We start from the raw sequence: 16,274 nt of genomic DNA, 5'->3' as shown, positions 1-16,274 counted from the left end.
AATTTTCAAGTATAAAGATGTGCAGACTAAAAACATAAGTTAGTTAACAATAAAATCTAAAAAAACAAAATAGATATAAACTTATAAATATACATTTATCAATAACATAAAATTGTATAATGGAAATATACAATGTTAGGTTATATTTGAATGTATTGTAAAATTTAATTTTTAAATAGCTTAAAAGTAAGTAAATACTATAAATATTATATTATAATTTCAAGGTTCTGTTGTACATATTGAGCAACATTATTATATCCATAGTTAATACAGAATCTAATATCTATGATTTGATATCAATAACAGGAAGACACTTGCTCAATCCCATAACATTAAGTATTTTAAGTTAAACTGTAAACGTTAATTTAATTAATTAATGTTTACTAATTTTGTACTTAATCTTGGCACACATTGTGTTTTAAAAATAGACAAATAACATTAATAATTGATGTAATGTAATTAAAGCTTATTACACTTTTTAATTATAAATACAATAAATCTTAAATATTAAAATTATTTTCTGAAGTTGAAATTGAAATATAAAAATTTTTTGTTATCATATTATACTGCTATATGACTGAATAATAACAATGGTCGTACAAACCCAGTTTATAATACATTGATACCGGATCACATGAACAATGTCCTAATTTAATGGTTCAATAAAATTTAATGGACCAACCATGGGCCACAAAATCATGTTTAAGGGACTGTTTGCTCATGATATTGATTCATTAAATGTTTAGTGATTGTTCATGCAACCCAGAACACGTACACGAATATATGACCAGTATTTACTATTTAGTAATGAAACAATATAATAATGTATATTGTTATAATATACAGTCAAAATTATTACTAAAATAATTTTGATGAAGAAAAAAATAATTGTCTCAAAATTTAATTTTACTGGTTTTTTATTAGAACTTTGGCACGACAAATTATAAATATCAAGGCTATGCAACTTATGTTTTACTGAGGAAAAATGTATTACAGTATATTTTCTACACACGTCAAGTACTTAATGAAAAGATGGAATTCTAATATGACGCATATTTTTGAATTAATGCATGTGTATTTTATATTCGAAGAGGGAGTATCATTTTGATATTATACAATTGGAATACGATGGATTTGAGGGAATATTGAGCGAAAAAGTATCTGGCAAAATTTGTTCGTCGAATCTCGATAATATAATTCCCATTAGCTGTTGTATAATTTTAACTTTTTAAGACATATTATTTCTATTCTCAAATATTTTATACGAGATTATCAAATAATACCATTTATTATACCCTATTGAGCCTTACGTTAATAATAATATAACTGTCAAATAAGCACTAAATAAAATAAAAATGAATAAAACTGATAACTATTATAAAATATTATGGAGGCTAGAGGAGACCTACATGCCTACATAACAAATTAAATCGAGCAATTTTAATCAACCATCAATCCCTCTTCTACTGTCTACACTCTTCAGCCTCTGATTCATATCATATAGTCAATAATTAAACAGTCAAGATATTCAAATTAAATAACTTTTTAAAAAAAATTGTTATTAATTAAAATGAAACATTTCATCCTATAATTGCAATATCTACGTACCTATCAAGTTTCTAGAAAACCATTTTCCCATTTGGAGCAATTAAAACAAGTAATTGAACATTTGTGACAATTGTATATTATGCTGAATTTTAAATCGATTAAATGTAATGTTATAGTGTAATACATTATATTGTTTAGAACTCATTAATTCACCTTGTTAGATAAAATGCAGAGTAGTATAAAAAATTAAAACATATTAGTATACTTTTTTTTTCAGTTATCAAATAATATGTTCCTATAATTCTAAGTGAATATCAGACGAAATAAGTATTTATTCATGCCATTAGTACCAGTTTAATATTCAATAAGTATTACGTAAGTAATGACTAATTCAATTTGTAATTAAATAACTAATACAGAATTTGCCATTTTATCCATCCACTGGATACTACAGACCACCATATATTATGGACAAAATTCTTAGGACAAAATCAACCATTATCACTTATTTGCTTAATCCGGACAAAAACCTCTCTGCCCGATTTATTCAAAATTATTTTATTTTAATCAACCCCAAAATCAATCAAGCAAATGAATATTAGTACTTATTCTTTCTCTCAAAAATAAAACCCATTAAAAATATGAATAATAGTTATTGTGGTAGTGAGTTTTTCTTATTTCAAAAATTAATCCGCAGAAGTTCTAAGTACGTCAGACAGCAGTCTCAGTATAGGAACATTGATAATTTTGTTTGTCAATTGAAGAAAGAAAAATGAAATAAAATAAATAACAAAATGGTATAATAGCCATGGTAACCATTTAAGTTTGGCTTGATCCATAAGTACCTGCCGGAGGTCTATACATTTGTGGTAAGGTGAAGTGTTGCAATCTGTTAAATGCATATTTTCTGACACCAGTGTTTTTGTATGCATTTTCTCTCCTACACCCCTCACTGAAAGAAATTACATATTCACATGGCATATTATGACAACCGTAAGTTTTTCTTATCTATTTTTTTTTCATTATAATATTCAAACAATTATATATACCTTCTCATACAATCTAATGCTCTTTGAATTTCACTTTCTGCAAGTCCATATTCCAAATTCAGAATAGAACACTGTTCGAGTGTAACAGACATACCTGTTCGGTCTTTGGCACTTTTACAACTTGTAAATCTTAAACCTAAAAGTAATTATATAGTTAGGATAAAAGCATGTGTACCTCAAAATAATGCAGATTGAGAATAATTTTAAATTAAAACAGTAAAAACAATAATAATAAAATCATAAAATTTAATATTCGATATTTTACCTTTTAAACGGCGACATACTATAGCTGCTATTTGTAGTATTTCTACATTTTTACTTTTACTGCTTTGTAATGAATCTTTTAAATTGCTCATTAGTTCTGAAACAGAAGTGCCTTGTCGCTCACAATCACCATTATTCGATAAATTAAGTTTTCGGTATCTCGAACAGAATTCATTTAATCTTTCAAAATTATCAATATTGCTACTATCCTGTGGTTTTGTATTTCCAAGATTTTCCGCGATAGTTGCCATTTCATTAATACCCATATTAAAAAAAACAGGTGTAACCCGAAATGGAGCAATGTTTTTAGAAGGCAGTAAAGATTGAATTAAATCAGGAACTGGTAATAAAACACATAAAGAGTTCTTAGAACCAATAATCCGTGGCATGATTTCATCTTTTGGATTTTCTCTACAAAAATAATATAAATAGTTAAATATATATTATTTTTATTGTTTTATAAATAATACCTAACAGCTTGCGATAATGGTAATAAGGTGAAGTTCACAGTGGCAAGATCTTCAATGGCAATAGCCATGTCGCCCCACATGTCAATTTCATTACCATAGTAACTCAATAGACATTCAAAAGAGGCTAAACAACCAATTGAAGACAATACATACAGGAATTCAGGTTCAGGTTTTTGACACCACAATCTCGCCATTAAACCACTAACCAGAGCAGTCAACTACAGAAAAATTAATATTAAAATTGAGTGTTCTTTAAATGTAATTTAAATAATTTATTTTAATTACCGCTTGTGAAAAACAAACATGTCTACGGTAACGAACATTGCATGACCTTTCAGCTGATCGTTTATCCTCTTGTACTCTAAAAACACTATGTGTAAGTCTAGCAGTTTTTAAAAGTCCATCCATAGCTTGACGAAGTTTACGCATGCTTGGCTTTAATTCAGAACCCCAATCAGTCATTAGACTAAAATCAAGTCCTTCTGTAAACTTGTTTCTAGAAGGTGCACTAAAAACATAGAATAATATATTTATTTATTCTACATAGTAAAAGATTTAAAAAATATATATATTCACTTGTTATTAGTTGTTGTTTGTGCTTCTTTATTGGAAATTTGAGTGATTCTAGAATCTAAGCTCACAGGCTGATGACAATTTGTTGCCTAAAATATTTTTGAGTAATTATAAATACTAAATAATAGCAATAGTCTAGTCATATTATATTAGACATAGTATGGATATTTTAAATTTGTATTTTGTAGTATAATGTATATTATAATATAGAAAATATTGTTATAAATTTAATATTAAAGCAAACATAAAATGTATAATCCATTTTTTGCACTGTAAAAATTATTTACTTGATTTGTTGATGAATTTGAACGAAAGCTATGACTTCTTTGAGATCTCAACCTTACTGCTGGACTATTGCAACGGCCACACAAAAATTTAACTTTGCTCACAAGACACATAATACTAGCTTCAATATTCAATTGAGTAAGTTCCCAAGGTTCTGGTTCTTCAGTTGGCTTATAATAGTTGGCTGACGGTGAATTACACATTGAGTAAGTGTCCAAAAATTGACCTGTTTTCATACCATTGCTGTTTTCATTAGGTAGTGAATTTTCTTTTGAACCTAAAAATATTCTTTTTAAATATACTTTCATACATAAAATATATTATAGTATAATGAAAATTTGATTCAAAAACATACCAGAAATATGGTTTGCATCTTCTTGATTATTGTCCATTTCACCCTTAGATTCAGGAAACACAATAAACTGTTGTTGGTCTTCATTACCGCTCAAGTCACGTTCCTCTTGGATTTCTTTTGAATCAAACTTCATAAAATTCCTCAAACATTTTGGGCTTTCCGGAGTATACAAATCTTCAGTATCTGGTGATTGTAGATCAAAATTTATCTGGCTTGCTATGCGTTTAAATGGCGATACATGATAATTTGAAGTATGTTTAATGGATTCATTGTCATCACACAAGACAGGTGTCACTTTATGCTCTTCAATAAAATTTAAAGCTTCTTCAACAAGTTTTGGATCCCAGAGGCTTAGCAAAATACGAGTCTAAAAATTATAATATATATGTATTATATGGTAATATTATATGTATTACAATATAATTAAGCACATTCTATAGTTATTTACGCTCAATTGGCCATTTCATTTATAATTAAATGACAGATATTAGTAAATAATTAGGAGCAACTGATAAAGCTAAATTTATTAGCGCATACAACAGTTAATTAAATAATGCTAAATGCTAAACATCAAAAAAGTTTTTAATAGTGATTTTTAAAAATATAATTACTTTGGATATCATATCATTACAAATTGGCATCATTCCTGCAGTTTGTTTGTCTTTAGCTAAATTTAACAAAATTTTCATTGCATCTACTACCTCTCGTCTTAGAAGTTTAATTGCTTGAATGGCATCAAACGCCATAGTAATTTTACTACTGGCCATGGCATGGCCGTTTGTCTTAAGTGGTGCTTCTTTGAGTTGTTGTAATAGTCTAATATATATATATATATTATAAAAACCATAAATATTATATTTTACTGTTTACTTAGAAATTCACTTTACTTTATCAATCCTCCAGTTTTAGATTTATGTGAATGTGCAGTAAATGCGCCAACTGTAATTGTATCATAAAATCCACTCTTTTTTAGTGTGTCATTTTGAACCCAAATTCGTTGTAAGTGTAAGTTTGTTGGCGCAAACTCTAAAGAACGATCGTTTTTACGCGAACTTGGTTTAAAATGAACCCCTAAAAAAAAATTTAGATTTAGATTTTCACAACTTTTTTACTTTACGGGACACCCCTTTTTTTGGGAAGACGCCAGTGATTCCCGCATTGCCACTCCATCGCTACGCTTCGCTCAGACAAAAAAAATTAAAAATATTCTTCAACTTGTTACGTAACAACACCTTAAGTTAGTCACAAGGTAACCGCCATATATCCCCTCTTATAATTTTCCCTGCTCTATATATACTAACTTTGAAGTGTCATTACTTCGAAACTATGCCCGGGCGCCAAAATCTGACTTCACTATCGTTTTCAGTGCACTTCACTACATAAGTTTCAAAAAAAAAGTTGTCCCGTAAAGTAGAAAAATACCAGATTTTCTACAGATTATGTTTAGAGTATCATAACATTCATCCAACCATAATAAGCACATGAATAATTATTATATAAACATGGAAATACTTTGGAAGATAATTATGTATGATCAATTATTTTCAAAAATATATCAAAGAAAGTGTTAAAAATTTACCCTTCTGATTTTCGAGATTTTGTTTGGCTTGAGAATACAAATGTAATAGTTGCAAATGTCGGTCAAGTAGTTCTACTTGTTTTGAGTGCCATGGCTCAGACAATTCACCCATTCCTGACACTTCTTGCAAAAGTTCTTTTTCTTCAAGTATCCATATGTTTCTATTTACGAAAATGGTTAATTTTCACTTGTTGTCTACTAACTTAGATGAGTAAATGCTTACAATAATTGTTGTGGTAAATAAAAGCATAACTTGCTTTCAGCCATTATTTCATAAACAGATATATCACCCCTTAGACCAGAATGAAAACGATAAGTAACAAACGATACATTATCAAATAATAAATACAGATAGTTCTGTAAGGGAACACGTAATCTAGATCCAAGTCTTGGAGGCAATGACTGTGTCCTTCGGTGATTTACCATCTATAATAATTAAAAAATATATTTTATAAATATATATTATAATTAATATTTAAAAATAAAAAAGTTTATTTAATTGTTTTTTTTAACTTACAGGAAAGTTATGATTGTTATACATTAATGATTTGCATGGTGTGGACTCTGTACTCATGTTATGTCCAATCTGTTTGTCTGGTCGACAAATTGTCATTGACACAAAACCAATAATTTTATCTAAATCGGATCTAATACTTGGTGATGACAGGGGCAAACGAACACGTTGCCCATTGTTTCCCGAATGAGTAGTTTCTAACAACGAACAAAGTGTTGTTTCGCAATGTCCCATTTTTACAGCGGTTCCAGAAATACATTCTCGGACATCATAGACTGATACTCGAAGGATACAATCCTCAGTTAATCCATCACTGCATTGTAACCATATAGTTCTCAAAAATGTTGGATTACTATTATCAATAATAACTTCTGTGTTAGCATAGTTTATCCAAACATTTTCACTTGGTATACAAATCGATACAACAATTGCTGGATTTGGAGAACGCCCATGCCCATCACACATCAGGTTATCACAAGAAAAACATATTTCGCACAATGGTACCTTTGTTAGATCTAAAACATGGACATGGTCATATATAAGATATGGAAGTAAAAATAATACAGAAATAGGTAGAGAATGTATTAAAATGTACCTAGTTTAGGTTGATTTTTACGTAATCTCCACATATTAATATCTAAATCTGGTTTTCGTTTTACTTCTAATTGCCTTCTTAAATCCAACAGTCTAGCCCGCATGATTTCGTAGCTTGCTTGCTTTATAGCTTCTAACCAAGAATCTCTTTCTGGCTCTGTATGTGCGGCAATTTGTTGACAGATACCATTTTCAAATACTATTAATTTAAATTATTAGTAGTTGTTCTTAAGTAATTGAAAATTTTGACTTTGAAAATTTTTTACCTATTTGGAAACTAAATGGTCCTTCTGGTGGAGACTCGTCTAATTGTACAGAATAATTTTGTAGAACAATAACACCTAGTAAATCTGATAGCTGATCATGAGACTTAAGATAAAATAGCAGATTTCCTCTTAAACGACACCAACGCTCAAAATTAGCTTTAAAAAAATAATAAAATATACATATTAGTGTAGTCAATAAAATATTTTAAACTGAAATTTGATTATAAGATATTTAACATGAACACATGTTGGCTATTTATGCACAATATTTATAGAATCAAACATATTATGAATATTACTACAGAATATATTTTAACATTTAACATTAAAAACAAATATAAGAATAACAATATTATGAAATTGATTAATATAATTTACTTTTAATGTTTCAATATTTGTTAACTTTATAATAGTCAATATTTAACACTGATAAATTGAAATAATCACCCACTAATCAAAATAATCTGTTGAACACAATAATTAAACTAATAAATATATGTTCATAGGTGTGTGCACGGGTGTGGCTGATTGAAGTATGGACTATGGACATTAAGCACAACTAAACATATTCAGTGTTTAGAATGTGGAAATTCATAGAAGGTGGTTCCAGAAAGGATACATGTAAATATGTAATATAAAAATAAGTTATTTAAGATAAACAAAAATGTATTTTAATAGTGTTTATTTAAATTTTAACTTAATAAATAAAATATTTTAAAGTGAAACCAGAGGGTTTATCCACCAAATATTCAGCACACTCCCGTTTATATATTGTACAGTAGAACTTCGATATAATGGTCACCAAAGGGACTGTAAATAATGACCGCTATTTAGAGGTGCCCAGATTCTACAGAGGTAAAATAACACTAGGATACACTCGACGGGACCAAAAAAATTGACCGTTACATAGAGGTGACCGTTAACGGAAGTTTTACTGTATAATGTATATAACACAATACATTATACACTGTAAAGATTTAAATAAATATGTAAAAATCATTCTCACCTGTAAAATTATAGTACAATGAGAAAGACTTGTAGGTATAATATTATTATATTCATAATTATATGAGAACAATAATGTATAAATAAAAATAATTATATTAGTTACATTAATATTATTACCTTGGGTTTTGACATAAAAAGTTATCACTTATCAACATGCAATATAAAAAAACTAAAGGTTCAAAGATTATTTCAATATAAATTATCAATTAACTGTTAGGTTGGCTAGTAATGGGTTGCATATGGATGTATCATGCAACAATATATAAGTCTCATGCTAAATATTAATGGACAACTATATGTACAGTCTGTTTATAATACAAAGGTGGTACAAAAAACTATGTTTTATAAACATTGTAATAATACAGTTAATAATTTTCCGAAATTTAATTCAATTTATAATTCAGCCATTAAAAGCCAACCACAAATCATAATTTTTAATTAAGTTTTAGCCAATGATAAAATTAAAAAAATAAATATGTATATGTAGATATGTATGTTGTTTTATATAAATACTAGATTGATTAGTTTAATTAGATATACCATTGAAATTCAATTTCGTCTACAGCTATCTAAAATTTGCAGTTGCGCGCATTTACCTTTCACAGTCTATACCAATTTTATTTTGCAACATTGTAAACCAGATTGGCTCAAATAAGATATAGGTATATTTTTTTATTGTTCTACCAAAAATAAACCACTTAACATATCTCATATTTTTTTTATGTATTATATAATTATTTAATTATTCTAAATGCTTATAATCATATACCTTTATGTGATCCGCCATAACAGTTCAAATCGCTTAGACGTTCCCGTTTTTTGCTTCGCTTTGAATCTCTCTCTGAAATTGTTTAAATAAATCTAATAGTCTAAAAATCAATTATGATTGAAAAAACATAAGACCTCTAGTCTCTTAATAAAAACAAAAAACAAATAATTCAAAATGCAATAATTAGATTTTCGTTTGTTATATGCAAGAATAGCACAATTCACAATCTTAGAAATCCACACAGAGTATAATTTCAAAAATTTACATAATTATTTTCTCTTTTATAAAAATATGAAATATAGTCATAAAATTGTATTTTTACTTTACCAAAATAACCTCAATCATTAGTGATCCAATATTTATACAAAAATTGATTTTTATATTTATTACTTTTTATTTTAGATCTGATGGGCTATAATTAGGTGCAATAGTTAAAAATTATATTAACAAATAAAATATTTGTAGAAAATAATTATATTATATTCATAATAATATATTTTACTATACATCAAACATTCTAACCCTTGTCTTTAATTGTTTAAGAATTCTCACATCATAATAATTGTTTATCAAAATTCAAAAGCTTAGGCTCTTTAAATAAAATAAAAACTAAGATTAGAAAAAAGAACAAAACAATACATTCAATAAATTTATAATGTCATATAAAAATATTATGTTGGTATTACAAAATAATAACAACATTTTGCTAGTAAAATTTATAAAAAAAATTGCATTAGTTATTCATATAATCATATACAAAGCTTAATCCCACAAACACAAATAAGTAAAGTTGCTTACTGCATGAAATTTTTGAATGAAGTTACTACCCATTAGTGACACTTCTGCAATGTTCTAGAAAAACGGAATCTAAAATTATTTGGTGATAAAATAATTAATTAATTGTATTGATATAATTTAACACATATTATTACTATAGGCTTTATCTATGAATGAATTATTACTAATTGATGTAGATTGAACTTGTTTACAATAACATTAAATATTATCGGACTAAATGTTATCTCGTATGTATTTGTTATAGTCATAAATCATAATAAAAATAACAATAAACGTACCTAATAACTTATTCATAGCTATTTTGACTTATATTATCAATTGATTTTTTCTTAAACCTAAGTTTAAGGGATTTTTACATTGTTAAAATAATTGTGTTAATTCTTATTATTGTATATTTTTCAGTTATTTCAAAACTGCCCAACATGTTTTTACACGCAGTGTTATACGGTTCAAATCCATGACTTAAGGACGCCACACACTGCAGCGGTGGCGGTAAAATTCTTATGTCTTGGCGGTGAAATTGTGTCAGTACTCATTTTGCCATAACCGCTACCATCACTGCCAACTGCCACCGCTGCAGTATGTGGGGATCTTTATGAGTATTATTAAACCAATAAATAACAATGATATTAATTTAAAAGTACTAAAATGTATCATGCAAAATTCCAAACAATTATGTACTCAAAACACACAATTCATACAAAACATGCCAAGCTGATGACTATGCATATATTAGATTATAACAATATAGTAACTTTCTAAGGGTATATGCATGGTAAGATTGTACTTAGTTAAACTTTATTTTTTTTTTCACTTGTAGGTACATTTCAAAGGTACCAATGAGTACCAATGAGTCAAATTATAAATACTCACTTTCAGTTCTTCTGAAAAACCCTTCTTGGCGTTCGCGTACAAATAACAGCCCTTCTTTATCAAATTTATTAGATGGTTGTTGTGCCAATGTGATCATCTCCTGTTTGTTGAAACGCATTTCATTTGTTGGGTCTATAAATAAGGTGAGAGTCAAATGTTGTGCATGAAAATCATACTTAAATACTTACCGACTAACAAGTCTACCGGGAAATGTGTATGTGGAAAACACAATAGTAAACCATGTCTGTCATGTATTCACTTGTTTTTGACCTGTCTCAGTGAAGATTGAAGAACTGTGCAGTTGACCAAAACGGTTTTCCAATCGCAGTTTCCACGGATAACATTTCTACTTCAGATGTTATAAAAATAACATTACGTTTTGAAACATTAAAAATGTATTATTTTGTAGAGTAAAGAGTTAAGAAGAGGGATTATAACATTAGAATAGGAACCTATTGAAAATAAATATTATTATTTTCGTTTCAGTATCTGAGTGAAACGATGATTGATGAATGTTTTTTACTTTCATCTTGTGAATTGTGATAACGACAAGTGTATGACGTTGATAACAAAGTTTCTCCTAGCCCCTAAGACGATTGAAAAATTTCGATTTTCACTTTGAAATCATTTTTTGAAATATAGGTAAACACGTCACAACCGTATTTATTATTTTTGACAGCCCCAAAGTACCTACCGATGATATTCTATCATACAAAACTCAAAATAAATATAAAATAGGTATATTAATATTTACATTTATTTGGCCATATGGTTGTATATTATACAGTTAACGGCTTACGGCTTACGCCCACGGGCAACAGGGCACGGGCACTACCGAGTTGCAGTGACGTAGCTGCAGTCCTGTAAAGAATACTTTTAAAAAGTATTTCAAATACTACTCAAATACTTTGAAAAAGTATTTTGAATACTTTTCAAATCCTTTGGGATTTTAAAGTGGGTTTCTAATTATCGTAATATAAACACATAGGTAGTAGGTAATCTAATAGTTATCTAATAGTTTTAAAGGGAATATTGTTATTTGTTATTCAATATTCAATAACTTTTTTTAGAAATCTGGTTTTCACAAACCTTTGGGCTTCGGCTAACACAGAAATACAGAATATTAAATAAAACTATTTTTATATTATTATAGTTGACAATAATATTTTTCCAATCAATTATTTCGAATAAAAATAAAATGTTCGAAATAACAAACCAAAGTACCTATTCAATACCAAAAAGTATTTAATACAAAAAAAAGTATTTAAAATACTTCATGCTGAAAGTATTTAAAAAGTTATTCAATACTTAAAAAAGTATTTGAATACTTTTACTCAAATACTTTACAGGACTGGGTACATGTACATTGTACATAGGCGCCAATAGGTGGGGGCTTCGGGGGACTTAGTCCCCCCACATTTCTGTCAAGTCCCCCCAGTTCAAAAGTCATTAATTAGTACTGAGCATATATAATTTTTAGAAAATATAATAGGAGGGGCTTTAGTCCCCCCAAAATAATTTGTCTATTTGCGCCTTTGTACATGTATATGTCTTGTTTCTACTGAATATAGATGACATAAGAATGTCGATGTCAATTTGGTATTAGATACGAGGAGACGAGGATTAAACTGTAGGTACCTTTTTAATACGTGTAAAAAATAAACAAGTTTCAAAGACCGAAATTATTTATTAAGTATACATTTTTTTTAATTTTTAATTTAAACGACAGAATCGTCATTTACAACACTTTTAGTGATGAATAATAAAGGACGGTGTGTACTGAAATATGAACCGCACTCACGAATCAGGGGCGGACTGGCTCCCTCAGAGCGGCCCGGGAATTTTTTTCAAGCGGTCCATCGTGGCATAAACCATTGTGGCATTGTCAAAGGTCTTTTTTTGTGACATCGACGGCGGTGCCGGAACTACTATAGCAGTCACTATTGACATATCGTTTGAGAGGATGTAAAAAAATGTTGTAAATTTAAATGATGTTTAAATTGTTTTGAGACAATATTTAGACAAATCGATATGTCATTCCCACAAAAGTATTATTCTCTATCTTTTTTGTAATAGGTGACTTTACTCTAAGATTACTTAAACGCATAGATAAAATGATTTTGCGTAAATGCGTTTTGTCTATGTTGTGCGTGGGCCAGAGAGAGAGAAAATGAATAGTGCGCTGACATCCTCTTAAGGTTTAAAGCCCCGTTCACACGATCAAATAATTTGTCAAATATTTGATGTATGTCAAACTTCAAATATTTTAAATGGTTCTAAAATATTTGGAGTTTGACAAACGTAAAATATTTGATTGTGTGAACGGGGCTTAATCGTATACACCAGGGGTGGCCAACTTTGATAGACCTGCGATCGACCTCCGAGTTTTTCTAGGTGGTCGCGATCGACCAAAAAAAAAAAAGGTTGTCAATAAACAAAAAATATATTATGTGTACAGGCGTGTTACACTTATTTTATTACTTTTTATTTACAATATAAATTCACAGTTTAACACTATAACACTACACGTATTTTAATATATTTGATTACAAATTATTATTTTTAACTTAATACTATTTACTACTATAACTTTACTATACTACTACTTTTATTATTATTACTATTATTATGTTTATTTAATCATTCAATGAGATGTTTGTGCTTGCATTTGATTTGATAATTTCACAAACTCTGGGGTGTATGATGACAATGCTAATCTCAAGATATCTTCAGAATGCATATCAGTCAAACATGATCGGGCCTTACGATACACGAGTCACGAATGCGATAGGTACCTACTACGAACAACTGATCGTAGAATTAAACTAAAATGTGTTATAACTTGAAGCGCAATACTAGAATAAGATAATATTAATTTATACTAGGTATATAATATGTATATTGTATATATTTATTATATTTATTGTAACTGTCATTGCAGACTGGTTCGATTTATCAGTTTATACGAACGCGATAAAGGCCATTAATAGGAAGTAATGCGGGCTATCCATCCTATAATACGATAGTTAATAGATATCAGTGTATAACCTTTTTTTTCATAGTTATTTATTGTCTTTTTCTAAATCTAATTTTTATATTCGTGGGAAATACAAAGGTACACAAATTGTTCAAAAATTTAAGAAAATGCGAAAGGGTGTCGCGATCGACTTGAATTCATCTCGCGATCGACTGGTTGGCCACCCCTGGTATACACTATTACAATATAATTATAATGGAAAATATTAATATTATTATATTATAATTAATTAATATATTTTATAAATATATTTATTAAAAGGTAATAAATAAATTGTAATAAAATGAACGTTTTAAAAATCAATCAAATCCATTAAAAATATAAACGTCATTCACGTTCACATTCTATTTGAAAAAAACGAGTGATTATGTTCACTATTATTATATATTTATATAATTATATGAACGTGAATGCGTAAACGTGCGTTCATGAACGACGTTCTTTCCAAACACTGATATATTTTTATATAGTTATTTCTAATAAATTAATGATAATTAGGTAAGTACCATAAAAAATAGGGTGAATAGAAACAAATACAAATGTAAAATTGTGTAACTTTGATGTTCACCCTATGTGCTATCAATAGCCAATAGGTATATTTATTTTATATTATAAATCGTCAACCAGTAAGTACAAAATTATATTTTTCTTCTGTGACGTACGCAAAGACTATACAAAGCTACATAGATATCATAATTGCTTTTACTCTGTATAGTCTTCAATAAAACAGTACCTATTGAACATATACTATTTATAGTGTTTAGTTATCCACCATTTTTAAAAAAACACTGAAGAATAAAAATATTTGAAATTTCCCATATAAACTTTAAAGTTTTTCTCTTTTTATTTCTGAAGAACCTCAACATATAATATACCTCAATAGTAAGTTATCATGTAAATAAAATTATAATTTATATTATAGTCATAATTATTAATTAATATACATAAATTATAATTGAATAACATAAATAAGAAAAGGTAGAGTTAAATTATTAACAATCTAAAAATGTTACATTCGGATGCAAAGCTTTGGTTTTTATCAGCATTTTTATTCAAATACTTTAGAAAAATATAAAATATGTGGTCTTACAGAAACGTAACAGTATGAATTAAGAAGAATTAAATTTAAAACGACAAAGCATTATTCAGGAAATTAGGAAAATTTATTTGTGAATACAACACATGGTGGGATTCAACATTTAAATAGCTAACCCCGATAGGCCACTAAAACTAATAATTCTATTATTTGTTTTTATTATTATTTAAAAAAATTTAATCAATGTTTAATAATAATTGTACCCTAACCGGTCGGCCCCATAATTCGATTATTCGACCAGCCCAACGGGAAATTTCCCGATCACCCGAATCTGCCAGTCCGCCCCTGTCAAGAATCACGAGTTTCAAGAACTATGACCAATATACAAGACATCTGTCCACTTTTTTGGATAATGTGGTTTTACCGTAATATTAATCTTATAATTAGAATAACAAACAATACAAAAAAAAGGTGGGTAAGTGAATGTCACTCTGCTGTACAGTAGGTAACAGGTGGGTCTCTGTATAATGGATAGTATTAAATTTGAATTCAATGATATAATATAATTGTATAAAAAAACGATTCTGAGTGGAGACGGTATGTCAGTCTAGGTATAAGACATATTATACAGGTACCTACTTATCTATGGTATTAAAAAAAAATTGACCTATAATAGGTACCTACCTATAATAAATTCCAAATTAATCATATCATAATATCCATTAGGTACTTATAACGCGTTATACATCAACTACAAATCGTAGTACTACCTATACTACTATCTTAGATATATCATATATGTATAATAGTATACTTTAGAAGTTTCAAGTATACCCACGAATAATATTATACAATCACAACAAAATAACTAAAATAGTTATTCTAGGTTTTTAATATGTAATTTCGTCCAAATTTGAACTTAAAATGACTATAAAAATAAACTGTGTAAATGTATTTTTTAGATTTTTTGGTAACAGAATTAACTACTTACGTGGAATCTTGTTTTAAATTTTCATTTCTTAGATATAAAAGTTGAAAATTTTATAATTTTTAACTACAAAATATTTATTCAAATTTAAATTTGATAAATTTTGTCAAAATTCGATCTTTAAATGCTTATAAAAAAAAATTGTGCCTAATTATTTTTAATATTTTTCAACTGCTATTATAACAATATATCAGGAGCATTCTATTAAATTTTTACACTTTTTAGCCGAACAGATAAAACTTTATTGATACTTCTAGAACAAAAAAAC

The 16,274-nt window shown here is 28.0% G+C and overlaps 1 protein-coding gene across 3 annotated transcripts; it reads right to left on the bottom strand.

The window, feature by feature from the left end:
• Nucleotides 1-743: 743 nt before the first annotated feature.
• On the bottom strand, nucleotides 744-11,476 carry LOC100162521 (type I inositol 3,4-bisphosphate 4-phosphatase). 3 transcript variants are annotated; one of them, XM_001942785.5, is made up of 18 exons: nucleotides 11,134-11,476; nucleotides 10,946-11,077; nucleotides 9,275-9,346; nucleotides 7,498-7,653; nucleotides 7,233-7,430; nucleotides 6,641-7,152; nucleotides 6,347-6,549; nucleotides 6,124-6,284; nucleotides 5,432-5,615; nucleotides 5,156-5,360; nucleotides 4,545-4,911; nucleotides 4,192-4,466; nucleotides 3,908-3,993; nucleotides 3,617-3,839; nucleotides 3,332-3,549; nucleotides 2,863-3,272; nucleotides 2,598-2,733; nucleotides 744-2,500 (listed from the first exon to the last, which is right to left on the bottom strand). In XM_001942785.5, exons 2-18 carry the CDS (start codon nucleotides 11,061-11,063, stop codon nucleotides 2,368-2,370), a joined length of 3,657 nt encoding a protein of 1,218 aa, XP_001942820.2. In that variant the 5' UTR covers nucleotides 11,064-11,077; nucleotides 11,134-11,476; the 3' UTR covers nucleotides 744-2,367. The 3 variants fall into 3 exon arrangements, with proteins under 3 accessions (XP_001942820.2, XP_008178828.1, XP_016656509.1); XM_008180606.3 differs by lacking the exon at nucleotides 9,275-9,346; XM_016801020.2 differs by lacking the exons at nucleotides 9,275-9,346; nucleotides 10,946-11,077; nucleotides 11,134-11,476 and adding an exon at nucleotides 7,876-7,925.
• Nucleotides 11,477-16,274: the final 4,798 nt, after the last annotated feature.

This window comes from Acyrthosiphon pisum, chromosome A1 (assembly GCF_005508785.2).
Source record: "Acyrthosiphon pisum isolate AL4f chromosome A1, pea_aphid_22Mar2018_4r6ur, whole genome shotgun sequence".
Classification (NCBI taxonomy): domain Eukaryota; kingdom Metazoa; phylum Arthropoda; class Insecta; order Hemiptera; family Aphididae; genus Acyrthosiphon; species Acyrthosiphon pisum.
The sequence above is the reverse complement of the archived record's forward strand: the minus strand, read 5'-3'. Positions and strand labels throughout refer to the sequence as shown.

Excerpts from the sequence above, each read along its gene's own strand:
- LOC100162521 (XM_001942785.5), bottom strand. The coding sequence starts at position 11,063 with ATGCGTTTCAACAAACAGGAGATGATCACATTGGCACAACAACCATCT. Across the intron at positions 7,153-7,232 it reads TAAAAATCAACCTAAACTAG|ATCTAACAAAGGTACCATTG; the intron begins GTACATTTTAAT and ends TCCATGTTTTAG. Across the intron at positions 2,734-2,862 it reads AGTATGTCGCCGTTTAAAAG|GTTTAAGATTTACAAGTTGT; the intron begins GTAAAATATCGA and ends AATTACTTTTAG.